This window comes from Vombatus ursinus, unplaced genomic scaffold (genome assembly GCF_900497805.2).
Source record: "Vombatus ursinus unplaced genomic scaffold, bare-nosed wombat genome assembly UNPS02014798.1, whole genome shotgun sequence".
Lineage (NCBI taxonomy): Eukaryota > Metazoa > Chordata > Mammalia > Diprotodontia > Vombatidae > Vombatus > Vombatus ursinus.
Genome location: NW_020954576.1, coordinates 23,989,434 through 24,006,832, shown reverse-complemented (window position 1 = coordinate 24,006,832; position 17,399 = coordinate 23,989,434). Strand labels below are relative to the sequence as shown.

Below are 17,399 nucleotides of genomic sequence, written 5' to 3'. Positions count from 1 at the left end.
TACATTGGTTTCTATACAGGTCTTGTGACTCCAAATCCAGGGCCTTTACTGTATTTCTACATTGGTTTCTATACAGGTTCTTTGACTCCAAATTCAGGGTCTTTACTGTATTTCTACATTGGTTTGCTGCCCTAAGAGGTTTCAGTCCATCACTGATGCCTGTGGCCTTCCCTTTTCCTCTCTGTTTTTTTGTTTTTTGTTTTATAAATCTCCCTCTAGTTCTTTTGAGATGTATATGTTTGTGTGACCTACCTCTGACCCCCATACTGGCTTTGTGAACTTGGACAAGTCCCAAAATGTTCTGGGCTCCTCCTGTAAGTGGCAGAGCAGACGCTGACCTGCATTGGTAAAGGGCATTTTCTCATTTTGGAGTTGGAGTCCAGTCCCTGTTCCTCTCTCTTTGTATTTATTTTCACTTCTCTCATCTTCTCCCATTAGATTGTAAGCCTCACGAGGTCAGAGACTGGGCCTTTTCCTTTCTCATCCTCCTTCATATCACTCTAGTTACTCACCCCTGGCCTAGCAGAACTTTCTGCAGCTGCTGACTCTGTTCAGAATTGTTGGAATGGGGCTCATCCCATGTGGTGGGATTTATTTGAGGGGGGAAAAAAACCGCCCCCAGGGAAGCTTTTCTGGGGGATTAGAATAGGAATTAAATCCTGGTGAGTTTGGCCCTGCCCTTGCCCTCAGTCGGAGGTGGTCCGGATATTATAGTCAGGTGGTCATCTGTGGTCCCCCTGTGCAGGGGAGCCCACCTTAATAAGATCAAAGTGTGATCAAACTTGTGGGGGATGGGACAAGGCATCAGGCCTTTAATTGGCTGGGTGTCCAGGAGGTCACAGAGGCCAATTCGCATTGTGATTATTGTCATTTAAAATCCAGGTTGATATTCTGCTCTAATTCCACTCTCATCCTTCTTTTTCTTTTGGTGCCAGTTTGCCCTGTTTGAAGTTGTTGCCCAGGCCAAGTAGTTTGAAATAACCACAAAACCCTGCAATGAAACCATCTAACAATAGCAGTCTTCTACCTCCCACTCCTCTCCATCATCCTTCATTCTTAACGAGGGGCACATCTACAAGTGTTCATTCAAGGGTGGGTTGTGGCCAGCACAGACCTAGAGGGGAGGAAAGAAAGACATGACTGGTGATCAGCCACCTCGGATTTTGGAATCAACGCTCCAGGCCCACCTTCTGCAGGAGGCCTTTCCTGGCCCCTCCAGCTGCTAACACTTTCCCCTTTCAGATTAATTTATCCCTGCTCTGTATAGATCTTGTACGTACCTCATCACTGACATGTTGTCTCTATTAGAATGTGAGCTCCCAGAGGGCAGGAATTTTTTTTTGCCTTTCTTTGAATGGTGTCTGTCACATAGCAAGCACTTAATAAAGATTTTTTAGTAGATTGATAATAGATTGTTAGAATCAGAAGGGATGACCTTAGAAATCATCTTCATTTAGAGATAAGGAGACTGAGGTCCTAAGAGTCACTTGCTAAGGGACACACAACTAATTAGTGGCAGAGCTGTACCTAGAATATAGTAAGTTCTTAGTTAACAAGCATTTAAGCACTTAAGTAGTACCGGAGATAGGAAGGCAACAGGGAAATAATCCTTGCCCTCAAGGAGCTTACATTTTATCAAGGGAGATGTTTTATATATAGATGTGCATATGTATATGTGTATATGTATATGCATATATTTACTTTATATTAAACAATTATATAAAATTTACCTTACATAATATGTGTAATATATAAAATTATATAAAATACACACATACACATGCACACACATATGTATAAAATGTGTATGTATGCATATATTGATCTATCCCCCAAGCCATAATATAATAAAAAAAAGAAATTTTCTGGGGGAGATATTCCTGGCTTGGGGGATTAGGATACGCTTCTTATTTTCACTCTTTACTTGTTTTGTGTGCCCCCGTCCCTTCTCAGATGCCTACACTTCTCTCCCCACTCCTTCCCACCCCTTCCCTCGGCCTCCCCGGGCACATTGCTGTTCTCTCTCTACATTGGGCCATTTAGTGTTGGGCCTAGGAGGAGGAATTCCCAGAGTTCCTTGGATGAACCCTCAGCAGTGCTGAACTTGCAGAGATATCACAGAGGGAGAAAGCAAGCACTTTGATATAGATTACATGTGTGCAGTCATGGCAAGTCATATTAGCTGTGCTGCAAAAGAAAATGTAGACCATAAAAAACAAGAATAATAAAGTTAAAAAAAAGTATGTTTCAATCTGCATTCAGACTCTTACCAGCTCTTTCTCTGATCTGAGGATAGCATTTTTCATCAGACGTCCTTTGGAATTGTCATTATGTTGCTGAGAATAGCTAAGTGTATCAAAGTTGGTCATCGTACAGTGTTGCTGTTATTGTGTACAATGATCTCCTGGCTCTGCTCAGTTCACTGTGCATCAGATCGTGTAAGTCTTCCCAGGTTTTTCTGAAACCATTCTGTTCATCATTTCTTGTAGCACAATAGTGTTCTATAACAACCATATACCTCAGCTTGGTCAGCCATTCCCTAATTGATGGGTATCCCCTCAGTTTCCAATTCTTGGCCACCACAAAAGGAGCTGCTATAAATATTTTTGTACATATAGGACCTTTTCCTTTTTCTTTGAGCTCTTTGGGATATAGACCTAGTAGTGGTATTGCTGGGTCAAAGGGTATTCATAGTTTTGTTGCCCTTTGGGCATAGTTCCAAATTGCTCTCCAAAGTGGTTGGATCAGTTCACAACTCCACCAGTAGTGCCTTAGTGTCCCATTTTCCCCCACAACCCCTTCAAGATTTGTTGTTTTCCTGTTCTGTCATATTAGCCAATCTGATAGGTGTGATGTGGTACCTCAAAGTTGTTTTAATTTGCATTTCTTTAATCAATAGTGATTGAGAGCATTTTTTCATATGACTACAGATAGCTTTGATTTTTTTTCTGAAAACTTCCTGTTGATATCCTTCAACCATGTATCAATTGGGAAAGAACTCTTATTCTTGTAAATTTGACTTATTTCTCTACGTATTTGAGAAATGAGGCATTTATCAGAGAATCTTGCTGTAAAAATTTTCCCCCAGCTTTCTGCTTTCCTTTTAATCTTGGCTACATTGATTTTGTTTGTGCAGAACCCTTTTAATGTAATGTAATCAAAATTATCCATTTTGCATCTTATAATACTCTGTATCTCTTTTTTGGTCCCAGATTCTTTCCTTATCCATAGATCTAACAGGTAAATGGTGTCATGCTCCCCTAATTTGGTTATGATATTAGCCTTTATGTCTAAATCATATACCCATTTTGACCTTATTTTGATATACAGTGTGAGATGTTGGTCCATATCTAGTCTCTGCCAAACTGCTTTCCAGTTTTTCTGTAATTTTTGTCAAATAGTGAGTTGTCCCAAAAGCTTGGATCTTTGTGTTTATCAAACACTAGATTACTATGGTCATTTACCACTGTGTGTCTTGCACTGAATCTATTCCAGTGATCCACCACTCTTATTTCTTAGTCAGTACCAAATTGTTTTCATGATTACTTACCTCTTTGTAATACTGTTTGAGATATGGTCCTGCTAAGTCACCTTCATTCACATTTTTTTTTCGTTGATTCCCTTGGTGTTCTTGACCTTTTGTTCTTTCAGATGAATTTTATTTTTTCTAGTTCCATAAAAATAATTTTGGTAGGTTGATTGGGATGGCACTGAGTAAGTAAATTAATTTAGGTAAAATAGTTGTTGTTTATTATATTGGCTCAGCCTGTACATGAGCAATTAATATTTTTCCAGTTGTTTAGATCTGACTTTATTTGTGTGAAAAGTGTTTTGTAATTGTGTTCATATAGTTCTTGGGTTTGTTTTGGCAGGTAAACTCTCAAGTATTTTATATTGCCTGAAGTCATTTTAGTGGAATTTCTCTTATTTTTTCTTGCAGGACTTCATTGGTAATATATGGAAATGCTGATGATTTATGTGGATTTCTTTTATATCCTGCAATTATGCTGAAGTTGTTAATTATTTCAACTAGTTTTTGGTTGATTCTCTAGGATTCTCCAAGTATACCATCATATTGTCTGCAAAGTGATAGTTTTGTTTCCTCATTGGCATGATTTTTTCATGCTGTATTTTAAATTAACTGCTTGTAAGCCTCCCCTTTAATGCTATATTCTGTAATTTTACCAGCAGCCCATCATTTAAAGACTACATAATCACTTCCTTAAAAAAATCAACACCAACTAGTTACCCCCTCTCCACTCCACCCCCCCACTCTGGGATGTAGGTTGTTCACATCTGGTAGCTAACTCATTGAGGGCAATTAACTTCCCTCCTATCACCTGTTCTTGAGTTTCAGTTCTCTGTTTTGTTTTACGTTTCCTAATCCAAAGATTATTCTCCTTGGTAAAGAAAACATAAGCAAGATAGGAGTTGAGTAGTTCTGCCTTCTGTCTTATATAGTGCAATACAATAACTATTTTTAGGTGTCTACTGTGTGGAGAACACTGCTAGGTGTTTGGGAAATACATATGTTAGATGTTACCATTTGATGTACCTGTCGTACTGCCCTCCTCTTTGTTTGATTTTCTTCTTTCCCCAAATATAACTTTTCAAGAAGCCTTTTTTTGGTTGTCATCAGCATTCATCATCAGTCTCATTCATTTCATCTTAGAAGTCTGGATATTATTCCTGCAGGCGCACTTTGCATGTATCCTTATTTCCCTACCCTAGGTTCCATCATCTGCACTGTTGTTAATATGTGTGTGTGTGTGTGTGTGTGTATGTGTGTGTGTGTGTGTGTGTGTATATATACATATATATATATATACACACACACACATATATATATATATATATATATGTATATGTTGGTCACTAAGTTCCCTGTTCATTTACATCTATCTTGTTAGTCAGCTCTACTTTTCCTTCCTTATTGGTGGAATTTGAGTTTTTATCATCAGATCTGTTTGAATGCATGTCCTATCTCTCTTGAATTCACATCTCTTTACAATTTTAGCTCTAAAGTCTTTCAGAGTTGTTTGTGTTTACACCGTTGTTGTAATTGTACAATTCTTCTGGTTCTGCTCATCCTAGGTTTCACTGAAACTATCTGTTCTGACACTTCTTAATATCACCATAGTATTTTATCACATTTATATACAATAGTTTATTTTACCATTCAACAGTTGGAGGGCACTCCACTTAATTTACAACAAACAGAGCTTTGGTGCAAAAGAGCTGCTCTGAATATATTTGTACCTCTTGGCCCTTTTCCTTTTTCTTTGACCTGTGTGGGATAAGTCTAGTAATGGCATTGCTGTGATGCATAGTCTACTAACTTTTTGGACATGCTTTTCCTTTATTCTTACAGTCCGGATTGTGAATGCAAGGGAAAGGAAAACCCTCATGAAAGGAAAGTGGGAAGAAAGAATAGGGAATGGAAAGTTAAAAAAAGGACTAACTGGAATATTGAGGCTGATGTATACCTCTCTGTGTAATAGTTCCTTTTTGAAATGTCTAAAAATGAACAGAATCTAGTAGAAAAGATATTGGCTGGTAGTTGAGGAATGAAGGGGGAAAGGAATGGAGTTTTGTGAATTCTCTTAGTTTTAACATCCAAGAAACTCCTAGGAAGAAAATTTGGATTGGGATGAATGGCATTTCTGTTGAAGTGATTTGGGGTGGCTGGTTGGAGGAAAGATCCTGTGTGAGTCAGATGGGTAGAACCCAGTTATCACTCTGATTTTTGATTATTACTCTGATTTTGATGACCCACAGGTTTCATATCTCAGGACTTTCATAGCATAGCCCTGGAAGGCTAGAGCCCACCTAGTCCAGTCTCCCTCATGGAGGGTTAAGTGACCTTCCCCAGGTCTTGAAGGGAGAAATTTGTCAGAGCTCTGACACTTGATTTGAACTCACCTACTTTGGGATTCCAAAGCTAGCACTTTTCCTATTGGGCCAGATCATATCACCTGAAAAAACATCTTGATGTGGTTAAAAACTTAGGATAACACAGTCAGATACAGTTATAAGAGAGTGATGTCAGCATCTCTGTCCTGTCTTTTTGGTATCCTCTCTGTAAAAAGAAGTAGAAGCAACATTATTGGGAACTGGACCACAGGCTTATACCAGCCGACAGTGCCCAGACCATTGGTGTCCTTTGATTATCTTCTGGTTGACTTTGAATCCCACTTTCTGCTCCTGGCTCCACTGAGCATGTGGCTGTGATTCTTTGAAACTAACCCATGCCACCCAGACCCCACGGGGATTGTTTTGCTTGAGTTGTGTTTTCATGGAACTGCTAAGGACGACAGGAGGATGGGGCGTGCCTGCATCTGGCTGGGCAAAGTGTGCTGACTTGTTAGTGCCCCCCAGCAGCAGAGGCAAGGGCTTGGCTGGCTACACCCCTGTTTGTCTTACCCAGTGGGCTGGGGAAGTGGATTCCATGGAAATAGGCGATGGGATTGTTTGAGCTGCCTTAGACTTCTCATCCCTCCTCTGCTGACTTATCCTCCATTGAGTCTCCCCTCCCCCCTTTTTTTTCAGTTCCAAAGTAGTTATTGATGATGGGTCACTTTGTTTTAGTGGCGTAAGCTGAAACCAGAGGTCAGGGAGCATTTGCTGGGAGGTCAGTGCCAGGCCTGCCTCCTGTGGCAGCCAGTAACCTGAAAGCATCCTTGCAGGGCCCAGGCAGCTTCCCCCGAGGGCCAGGGCTGTCCAGCCTTCTCTTTCCATCTTTAAGTGCAGCAGGTGAGATATGGATTAGACACAAATGAGAACTGCCAGGTTATCCAGAGGTGTCCAGTCTACTTTTTTTTTTTTTTAAACATAAAAGACTGAACAAAGCACCTTTGTGTCCATCATTTCTGATTCTCGCAGCAAGCCTGAGAGGTCAATTTAGAGTAGATGGTGTTATCCTCTTATACCCGAGGAAGAAGCACAGAGAGTAAAGTGAAGTTAGTCCGTGTTTCTTAATGACCAGTCTCCTGACTTCAGCTCTCCTGAGTCCCGGGCTGCCGTTCTTTCTACTGGCTCAGCCTGGCCACAGAATTCGTTTTTTTTTTTTTTTTTTTTTTGAATCATGAACCATGAGAGCTGAAAGCGACCTTGGTGATCATCTAATCCAGGGCTTCTTAACCTTTTCTGTAACTCTCCTCCCACACTTGAGAGCATCTGAGAAAGCCTATGAACCCCTTTTCAGAATAATGTTTAAAAATGCATGAAATATATAGAATTTCAAAGGAAACCAATTATTTTGAAACAAAGCTGTGATTTTTTTTCCCCTCTTCCAAGTTCACAGATCCCCTGAAAGATCCCTTTCTGATGATCATATTATAGATGAAGAAATGGGATCAGAGGGGTGGAGTGACTTTCTCTGAGTCACACAGGAGTTTCATGGCAGAGCTGGGGCCAGTCTTCATATCTCTTGACTTCCAAGCCCAGTCTTCTTTCCTCTGAACCACTCAGGTTCTGTTTATTACTGTTTATGACTGTTCTTAACTCACCCAGCTCTGAAACTCGGAGGCCGGATTCTAATAACTACCTGGAGTAGTGTGTGAAGACCTCCTTAGAGATCCTTCTTCTTCCTCTTCCCCAAGTAGGAGTAGAGTCTCTTAGGCCTTCTTCATTCCTTGTGGTGGTGGGGGAAGGGAATGTGTAGGAATACAAATGCCCTGGTGGCCCTTTCAGCCAGCAGCTTGTGAATTCCCCTGATAGACCACAGCAGGGGACACATGAGCTCTGAACTTTTTCTTTACCACTTTGTACTTTATAGGAAAAACCATAAGCCTGGCCGTATGTAAGTCCCTTGCTAAGTCTAAAGTTTCTTGCAGAGAAGAAACTGGACCCTGTACAGATTTCTTTTTTGTTTCTTTAGACTTTCTCTCCTTTTGGCCAGCCGGCTTCCTTTTGGGGGTAATTTTTTGGGGAGGGGCAAGAGGATTTAAGAAATAATTTCTCCTAATGTCTCCCCAGGCAATTACAGGGGAGGGCATAGTGAACCAGCCTCATGAGCTTCCAGAGTGATCCTGAGTGGCCTGCAGGGCAGCTGTGGGATGGAGAGTACGGCCACCGCCCTGGGTCCTGTGCCAGGATACTTGGGATTTGATCAGGGATAACTTGTGCAGCATGCTTTCCAAAACAGAATCAAAGTTCTCTCAAATTAGAAGGAACTCCAAGGCCATTTAGAGACTGTAGCATGTACCTGTTTGCTAAAGTCTGTGTCCAGTCCAAACCTTCATTCACTGAGCTGATTTATAAGAGAATGTTCCGGCCCTTCAAGGAGCCTCCAGGCTAGTAGAGGAAATGATATGTATCAGGATCATACAATATCTTGTACTGTGGTTCTGTGTAGGTTATTGAAAGCATATTGTCCAGACTGTACTGTGCCCCAGCCAGTCTATCAGCAAACATTTATTAAGCACCATGCCTGGAGATGGAGTTACACATACACAATTGAGCCTTCCTGCTCTCAAGAAGCTTGCATTCTGCTGGAGCATATTCACAGAGAGGTAAGGCTAAGTCTCTGAAAATGCCCTCAGCCACGGAGGGGATCACGAAAGACCTCCTGAAGGGGGTGGCACTGGACCTGAGCTTGGAGGAGAATTCGTTTCCAGAGATGAAGAGGGGAGAGCATTCCAGGCATGGGGGTATCTCCCAGAAGCACGAGGGGTGACGAGAGATGGAAGAGAGGGCTGGAATGTCATGTCTAGGAAGCAGTGAGGAGGCTGTTGTGATGGATGCGGTCTCCATTCTAATCAGGGAGCAGGGGTTGAGTCAGCACCTCCTCTGGGCTATTTATGTGAGCATGAGGCAGGGGGAGTAACGTGTAACCGCCTTGGAAAGATAAGCAGCAGCAGGCTTGTGGGGGCTCAGCGCCAAAGAGAGGAGGCAGTAGGGAGCCTTGACGCTCACCGAACGTGGTCAGACCTGTCCTTCAGAAAGGGCCGTTCGACAACTTAGTAGAGGAGGGAAGAGGCCTCCTCTCCACAAGGCGGCCATTGTGGTATAAGAGCCTGAAGTGTGTTGGTTGTGGTGTGGTGTGAGTGCAGATGAGGGATCTCAGAGATGTAGAGGGAAAATGGACACAAAGTGGATCGGGTGTGGTGATGAGGAGCCGGGAAGAGTCAAGGTGGACGCCAAGATTGTGAGCCTGGCTGACTGGAATGGCGGTGCTGCACCAGAAATGGGGAGGTTAACTGCAGGGAAGGAGTTAGCGGGAAAGAGAACAGTTTCAGTTTTGCCCATGTTGAGTTTGAGGTGCTATGGGACGTGAAGGTGAAGGAGGCCAGCGGGCCGCTGGAGATGGGGAATTGGAGCTGAAAAGAGAGATCCGAGCAGAAGCAGAGCTAAGGCACATGGTGAAGCGCCATCGTGTGCAGTGCTGGGCACCCCATTAACCAAGGCATTGACCAGCTGGAGCAGGCATAGGAGGGCCGCCGGGGTTTGAGGGGCTTCAAGTTGCTGCCCCGTGGAGACTGGAGGGTGGAAGGATGAATGTACCGCCTGGGTAAGAACGGCCTCGGGTGGGGAGGAGAGGATGGCAGTCCTCAGGGATTGGAGGACCACCCTCCTGTGAGATAGGGATTCTGAGGTCCCCCAGTTGAACCCCATCCATTTTACAGGTAATGATTATAAATTGCTTTATGGGACTTTTCATTTGGTTCCCGCTGACTTACTAACTCTGTTAGGCAAGTGTTGTCTGTTGAGCCCCAGGGGAGGGGGGGTGATTCTCCTTGCCAGGCCTTGGGTCCAGTCTCTTAGTCCTTGCTTCGCCATGTACTGCTGGTCACGTTGGCTCCCTCAAGAGCCCCTTTGTGCTTGTCTCCGTGCCCTGCTTTACGGGGAGGGTGCGCGGCGTATGTGGCCATGCCCTTTCCGGGATTTCCAGGATTTGCTTTTTGTTTTCTGGGCAAGAACCTTTAAATCCCCTTTTTTTATTCTCTGTAGAAGGCAGTAAGGGAGCCCGAGGAGGGACTGTGTGGGAGCAGAGAAAGAACTGTGGGTGTGGAGTCAGGGGCTTGGGCTTTAGTCCCCACTCTGAGACTGTGTAGGTGACCTCTCACCTCAGTTTCCTCGTCTGTCAAATGAAAGGTTTGAACTCAATGATCTCTGAGGTTCCTTCCACCACTTGCTCTGTGATCCTCTGTGTAAAGTGAGAGATTTGGTCTGGGTGACCTCTAAGGCCCCATGCCAGCTCTAACATTCTGCGACCTTATTAAACCCGACCCCCCCTCCCCATGCCATTTCCCCATGCAGTCATCACAGATGCTTCTTATTTGATTACACTTAGTGCTGAGGAGGTCAAGGTCATGGATTAAATTCATGTGAAGAAAAGTTAGTATTCATCACCTGCCTGCAGTCAATGAAGCAGCAGATATTTCCTGAGCCTCTGATATCCGGTCAGCTCTGTGGGGAACACAGAAGTGTCCCTGCCCTCAGGTAGTTTACAGTCTTATTGTGGAGACAAGAACTAAAAAAGACGGAAACCGTGAAGATTTCATGATCTTTATATTTGGGTGTGAGGCAACAGTGTCATGGGAACAGCTCTGAGTTGGGAGACCCTGGTTGAAGTCCCTGATCTACCACCAAGGCCTGTGCGGCCTTGGGCAGATGACTTAGCCTCTCCGGCCTTAGTTTTCTACTCTGTAAAATGAGATCATCTGTGAGATCAAGTCTTGGGATTTGAACCCCACCTTAGACCTTGACTGTGAGATCTTGGGAAAGTTCCTAAATGTCTCTCAGCCTCAGACTCCTCACCCATAATATGGAGGTAATGATCACATCTACTTCTTAGGATCAGAAGAGAAAATGTATGTCAAGTATTTTGTAATCCTTAGAGTGCTGTAGAAGTGTGAGCTTATTAGTAGGGGATAAGTGCCCTAGATCTCAGAGGATGAGTAGGGTTGAAATGGAGGATGGGTAGGGTTGAAGTTGGAGATCACGGGGACACTCGGTGGTTTTCTCCTGGGGGAGGGGAGGTTCCCCGTGGTGTGTCAGGATGGTCAGTGTCACTGAGGAGTTTGGAGCATGGCTCCGCCACTTGCTGCTTGTGTGATCATTGCCAAGGCACCTCTCCTCTTGGGTCTCAGTTTTCTCATATGTAAAATGTGAGGATTGGACTAGATGTCTTTTAAAGCTCTTTTGACCCTAAAATCTATGGTACTGAGATCTCTAGTCCACGTAATACATTCTACAGCATCTCAAGGTAGCCTCATCTTGTCAGACTGGAGCTGCCTTGTTTATGTGGGAGAGTTTGTCTTTGCATTTGAGAAGAAATTGGCTAAGGCACAAGCTATTTGATGGTTAACTCTGCCTCTGCACTTTATTTTGATAAGACAGGCAGCTGGGGGAACAGAAGAGGAGAGAGAAAATTGGAGTTAATGTCTAATCGGGGACGCCAGACCACGTAGGGCCGCTGTCCGTCCTGCCCAGCGTCCACAGGCAGCTGCAAGCCACAGTGAGCCAAGACAGGTGGGGATCAGGCTGACAGCTAGTGCGGCAAGCTGAGAGTGGCCTGGCCTGACCTGGCCTGGCCTGAGGGAGCAGCTTGTACCAACTTAAGCCATATCTTTCTAAATATGAATGGGTTGTGAAGGAGAGGGCTAGAGGCATTGGGAGTAATAGGCCTTCTGCTCTTAAAGAAGTTGATTCGATAGCTTGCCTTTGTTCATAGAAGGCAATAGGAAATCAAAGCCTGGCAGTGCCTTAGAGGTCATCTGGTTGTGCAAACATTTTTGTGCTAGTCCTGGACTGAGGTGCCCCTCATCTGAGTTAGTTTTTCAGATAACTTGTTTTTTCCCAAACTTTAATGCTAGCTATTTTGAATCAAATTCTCTGAAAATGTATTACGTACTCTCCAGACTTCTTTAACAGAGGTCCTGAACATGATTTAACTTCTCAGTGACCCAGAGTCTTCATTTGGAAATGTTATTATGTTGTGCAGTGATAAAGTGACATCCTTAGAACTCTTTTGGGTTATGTGAGGGTGCCCTACATTAACACCCTTACAGTACTCCAGTGCGTGCTCTTTTTAGTTTTTCTGTCTCCTCCCCAGGGTCGTGCTTTCCTCTTGTGTTGCTGCCTTTAGCAGTTCTTTCTGATTTCATAGGATTTAGAAGACCTTAGAGATTGAGTTCAAACAGTTTCTTCTGCAGATAAGAAAACTAAAGTTCAGAAGAAAAACAGTTCTCACAGCTGCCAGATTATATTTCTGAAATGGAGCTCTGACCATGTTATTGTCCCCCTCGGGAGCCCAGTGGCTCTGCCTTGTCTCTAGGATAAAACTCAGAGCCCTGTGTTTGCACATCCTGGCTCTCTCTAGCCTGTCTTTCTTGGCCCGTGATGCCTCACATCCATGCGCTCTGTGCTCTGGCCGCACTGGCCCCCTGGCTGTTCCTCCTCCTACAGTGGTGCCAGGTTGTTTTTCCCATGCTCACCTCCCCTCCTAGCTCTGTCAGGGCTCAGCGTTAGCCACTTTTCAAGGGGCCTCGTTGGACTTTGGTTTTTACTGCTTCTGATTGTAGTGTTCAAGAAACTGGAGCAGCCCAGCTTGTTGGAACTGTGAGTCAAGTGAGAATAGATGGGCCCCGAGTGAGGAGCTCCCGCTGGGGAGCGTGATCACCAACACCTTACTTGGGTCCTTCAAGGCCCCTTTTCTTATCAGCCAACCAGCAGGCGGTTGGATATGAAGCATCCAGTAGTGCCAGGCAGTGTCCTAGGCACGGGATGGTACAAAGACAGAAAGGAACAGTCCCTGCATCCAGGGAGCTCACTTTCTGAAAGGGAGAGAGACAAGGACGTACATGAGTATATGCAGCACAAATATAAATGAAATAGAGGGTAGTTAACTACAGGATAGTTGGGGAGGGCAGACACTGCAGGTGAAGGATTGGGAAGGGATTCGTGTAGAAGGTGCTGCTGAGTGATGGATTCTGTGTGGCAGAGGCAAGAAGGGACTACCTCTAGGTGTGAGGGACAGCCGGTGCAAAGGCATAGTGTTAGGAAGATCTGAATTCAAATCTGGCCTCAGATACTTAAGGGTTGTGGTGTCTAGGTGAGTCATTCAACCTCTGCGTCAGTATCCTTATCTCTAAAATGGGAATAATAATAGTACCCACCTCTCTGGGTTATTGTGAGGATCAAAGATACTTTTCGTGAAGTGCTTTGCAAACCTTAAAGTGCTGTGTAGGTTTGATAATGATAATGATGGGAAAAGGGAGAGGGATGGGGAACAGTGAGAAGGTCACTTTGGCTGGATCACAGAGTCCTTAAGGAAGGGCAGTGGTGTGCCACCTGGGGTGGGAGAAGGCTTTGAAAGCCCTACTCAGGACTTTCTCTCTTAGCCTAGAGGAATAGGAAGCCACTGGAGTCTACTAGGTAGGGCAGCTTAAGGGTCATTGCTGGTGGGTGTGGGTGGGAGGAGGCAGTGAGGGTCTGAGCTCAGGTGGTGGCTGTGGGAATGGAGACCTGGACAGGTGCAAGAGATGGAGCTGTTGTGGATTGTATTCTGGGGAGATGAAGTTGCTGCATAAAGAAATGACCTCAGGCTAAGTGAGGTGTCTGTCTGTCTGTCTCTCTGTGTCTTCTCTCCCCCTCGCTTCAGGTAGAAAAAAACAGAGCTGAGGTTTAGAGGGAGCTGGGGACAGCTAAGGTCTCTTCTTGCTCTGGCCTGTGATCCTGATGTCTGAGTTCGCTGTTCTCATCCTCCAGGAGACTGGTTCTGAGAAAACCTTACAAGTCTTTTATCCAAACTTTTCTTCCACCCTCCCATCCCTGACTTCATCTTTTATAGGCACATATTGTTTTTAATCAGTAGATGTTGCATCTGTCTCATTTTAATAAACTGAATCATATTTCCATTTGAGAAACTGTCTACTGAAGGTTAAATTTATAAAGGCAATGATTGCCCCCGATGTACCTTTTCCATATAAAAAGGAATTTTCATATTTTGGGCTTGCTCAAACACTTGCAGTGTTTAAGGATAGAATTGTTAAAATTCTGGTAAAGTAGATGTGAGACCTTGGGCAGGTTACTCTCTGGTTCTCAGTCTTCTCATCTGTAGAATCCTCCAAGGTCCTGTGAGTTTGTCGTCTACGGAGTGTGTATATAAAGACACATGGGGAAGGGAGCAGCTTTAATGTGCTCCCTCCTGTTGACCTCTGTAGCTCATTGCTGTATGCAGGAAGGAGGGGGAGTGGGGAATGCCTGTCCCTCAGCACTGTGACTGGCTCAAGTTTTTCTTTTCAGGACCGAATCGAGCGGAGGACAAAGGGAATGAGTGATGGGAGCATCAGTAGGAAGTGGGGAGGATATGAGTGGTGACATTTTTGGAGTGTCAGTCAGTGTCACTTTTTAAATTTTGTGACCCGTACCTGCCCCAGTCCCAAGAATGGCGTCCCATGTATTTTATAGAAATTACTTTTGGTTGTTCAGTCGTATCCGCCTCTTGGCGACTCCATTTGGGAGCGGTTTGCCATTTCCTTCTCTGGCTTGTCGTGTAGATGAGAAGACAGTGAAGTGATTTGGCCAGGGTCACACAGCTAGTGAGTGTCTGAGGCGGGATTTGAATGAAGATGAGTCTGCCTGACTAGCTGTCTAAGAAATTAGTCTTTTTTTCAGAAGATTATTGGAGCCTTCCAGCCTACCCCTCGAGTTAATGGGAGGCAACACTGAATGGTGTTGAAGAAAGAGGACATGGAATCCTTGTCATCATCCTTGGAGACTTTTAGGAGTTTCCTTAACAAAAACAAAACAAAACAACTTTTCCTAAGCATTGGGGCAGCTAAGTGTTGCAGCGGATAGAGTGTCGGGCCTGGAGTCAGTCAGGAAGACTCATCTTCCTGAGTTCAAATCTGGCCTCCGACACTTACTAGCTGTGTGACCTTGGGCAAGTCACTTGACCTTGTTTGCCTCATTTTGCTCATCTGTAAAATGAGCTGGAGAAGGAAATGGCAAACCACTCCAGTATCTCTGCCAAGAAAACCCCAAATGGGGTCACGACTGAACAGCAAACAACAACCAAAAAAGCACTGGGGTGGGCTGGGGTGGGTTCTCTGTTGGTAAGATAGTTCTAGAAACTGACCCTAGTGAGTGTACTTAGGGAAAGGGACAGCTTAGACTACTTCAGCAGGAAAGGAAAATTTGTTGGTTAAGTTCATTTTAATATCATCGTACCCTTTAAGAAGCTTGGTTGGGGAAAGGGAACTTGAGGAGGCAGGTGCCATGGAAAAGCCTGGGTTGTCGTAACACTCTAAAGCTGTATAGACTGGAGTGAGTGAAGATGGTTTTTTCTGGGTCTACCATGTGAGGAAATACTGATTCCTACTGATTTGGGTCCCCAATTAAGCAGCAATGATCATTTTCATTATTTTTCTCTAGAACAGACTCCCCCGGCCTCCTTAGCATAGAACACCTTAACCTGAGGTCCATAACTTGGTTTTTAAAAACATTTTGACAATGATGTTTCAGTATAATTGGTTTCCTTTGTAATGCTATATACTTTATTTCATGCTTCCAAAAGTGTGATTCTGAGAAGGGTCCAGAGTTTTTCTGAGACTTTACCAAAGGGCTCAGTGACATCAAAAAGGCCATTGTATGTGTGTGTGTGTGTGTGTGTGTGTGTGTTTGTGTTTTACCCTGGTCAGTCTTAACATTCTTCAGGTGCCTTCTCAGTGATACCTGGATTGTAAGGAATGGTTACATCTGGTTTTTTATTTGTATGAAGTTTGAAACTCCTTAGTTCTGTGGTCAGATGAAGGGAATTGGAGAGAGGCAAATAAGCAGAATGTATTTGCCTGGGGCACAGAGGAGCAGGGCTGCTTATAAATAAAAAAGATCTTTATTTTTTAAAGTGTTTTGAGCGACTGATGGGCTAACTCAGGGATACCTGACACGGAGCTTCCTTGTCACACGTGCTGGCCTGGCCAGAGTAGAACTGACTTGGTGCCGGGAGCCCTGGCACCACTAGCCTGTGTGGCCTGTGGATAAGTCTGACCTCTCAGAGCTTCAGTTTTCCCACCTCTGAAATGGGGATGATAATATCTGATTATCTAGTGAGGAGAGAAGCACTGTGCACAAGCTTTAAAGCACTATGTGAAGATCAGTAGTGGTGGTCGCTATTGTCTGTCATCGCCATCATGACATGCGCTGTGTTTTTGTTCTTGTTCCAGGTCTAGCTGTTGGTCTGGGCTTTGGGGCCCTGGCTGAAGTTGCCAAGAAGAGCCTCCGATCTGAGAACAGCACAGGTGAATCATGTTCTTGAACCCAAAAAAGATTACGCTCAAGATGGAGTCCCTTCTCTTCTCCACAGAGGCCCCGGGGTCTGGGGGAGCAAATGCAAGTCTGAGATTCAGTTTGTGTGTGTGTGTGTGTTGGGGGGGGGTCTTCTTTTCCCTTCCTGTGGGAAGGCTTCCATTTTAATATAAAAACATTCCTCTCCTCCTTGCCTGGTAGCCTGGGGGTGGCCAGGTTAGCAGAGGTAGGACTTGCTTGGTCTTGGGGGCACACGTGCGCCCCTGGCTGAGGTCAGGGTCTCCTGTGGCCCCAGCACATCTTGGGGTGGGGTTGTGTTAAGGGTGGGACTTGTAAAGTCTCCTTAACTGGGTTTAGGGGAGGATCTGCCGTCTGAATTATTGACAAGTCCTAATTGTAGAGTATTTGAAAAAGAAAACAGACTTTTAGAACTCCCAGGAGGAGCACACAGTAATCCAAACCAGTGGCTGGCAAAGGGCTGCCGAGCCTTAGAGGTCCCGCTTTATTGAACCTAATAGCCTTGTGTTTGTGTGTTGATGGGATTGAACCGGTCTTCTTGAAGGCACTAGGTACTAGTTTCTGTTTCATGTGCCCCTGTCCTCCTACAGCTGCTTCTTTTTAGATTTGTATCAATCTCAAATTATCCAGGTTTGTGCGTGTCACTTGTTCCTGTTCACGTTTGCAAAGGGCAGCTGAATGGCCGCAGTCTCCCCCCGGGTCTGTGCGTTCCTTCTTTAAGCCTCGTTTGCCCAGGGCTGCTTAGAGCTGAGATCAGGGGCAGGGTCTGGGGCCTCTGGGCAGCCACGCTGGCAGCCAGAGCCTTAGGTGTCAGGCTTGCTGCGGTCTTCAAGGCAGATGCTGTCCTCCCCAGAGGATGAATAGCAAGGTTGCTGCTGAAATGGTTTAATTGGCAGGGAGGGAAGAGGAAAGGGAATTCTGTCCTGTCCGTGTGTGGGAGTAGAACCAGCCTCAGGATCCCCAGAGCCAGCCCTGGTTCTCAGAGCTAGGGGTGCCCCTCGGAGCGGGGGGGGGGGGGCTGGGCCTGGATGGATAAGCAGGTCCTGTGCTTAGTCCCCTTGCTGAGCCTCCAGACGCCAGGGGCCTTTGGGTGGAAGGAAAGCCTGGCTCAGACGGCCGCCTTCTGG

At 44.9% G+C, this 17,399-nt stretch overlaps 1 protein-coding gene across 3 annotated transcripts in view; it reads left to right on the top strand.

Annotated features, from left to right (window-relative positions):
• LOC114049714 (atypical kinase COQ8A, mitochondrial-like) overlaps positions 1-17,399 on the top strand; it is a 76,386-nt gene that overhangs the window by 45,581 nt on the left and 13,406 nt on the right. For all 3 annotated transcript variants that reach the window (XM_027871080.1, XM_027871082.1, XM_027871081.1), the window contains exon 5: positions 16,173-16,247. In XM_027871080.1, coding sequence (XP_027726881.1) covers positions 16,173-16,247 — 75 coding nt within the window. The remainder of the gene's footprint in view (positions 1-16,172; positions 16,248-17,399) is intronic.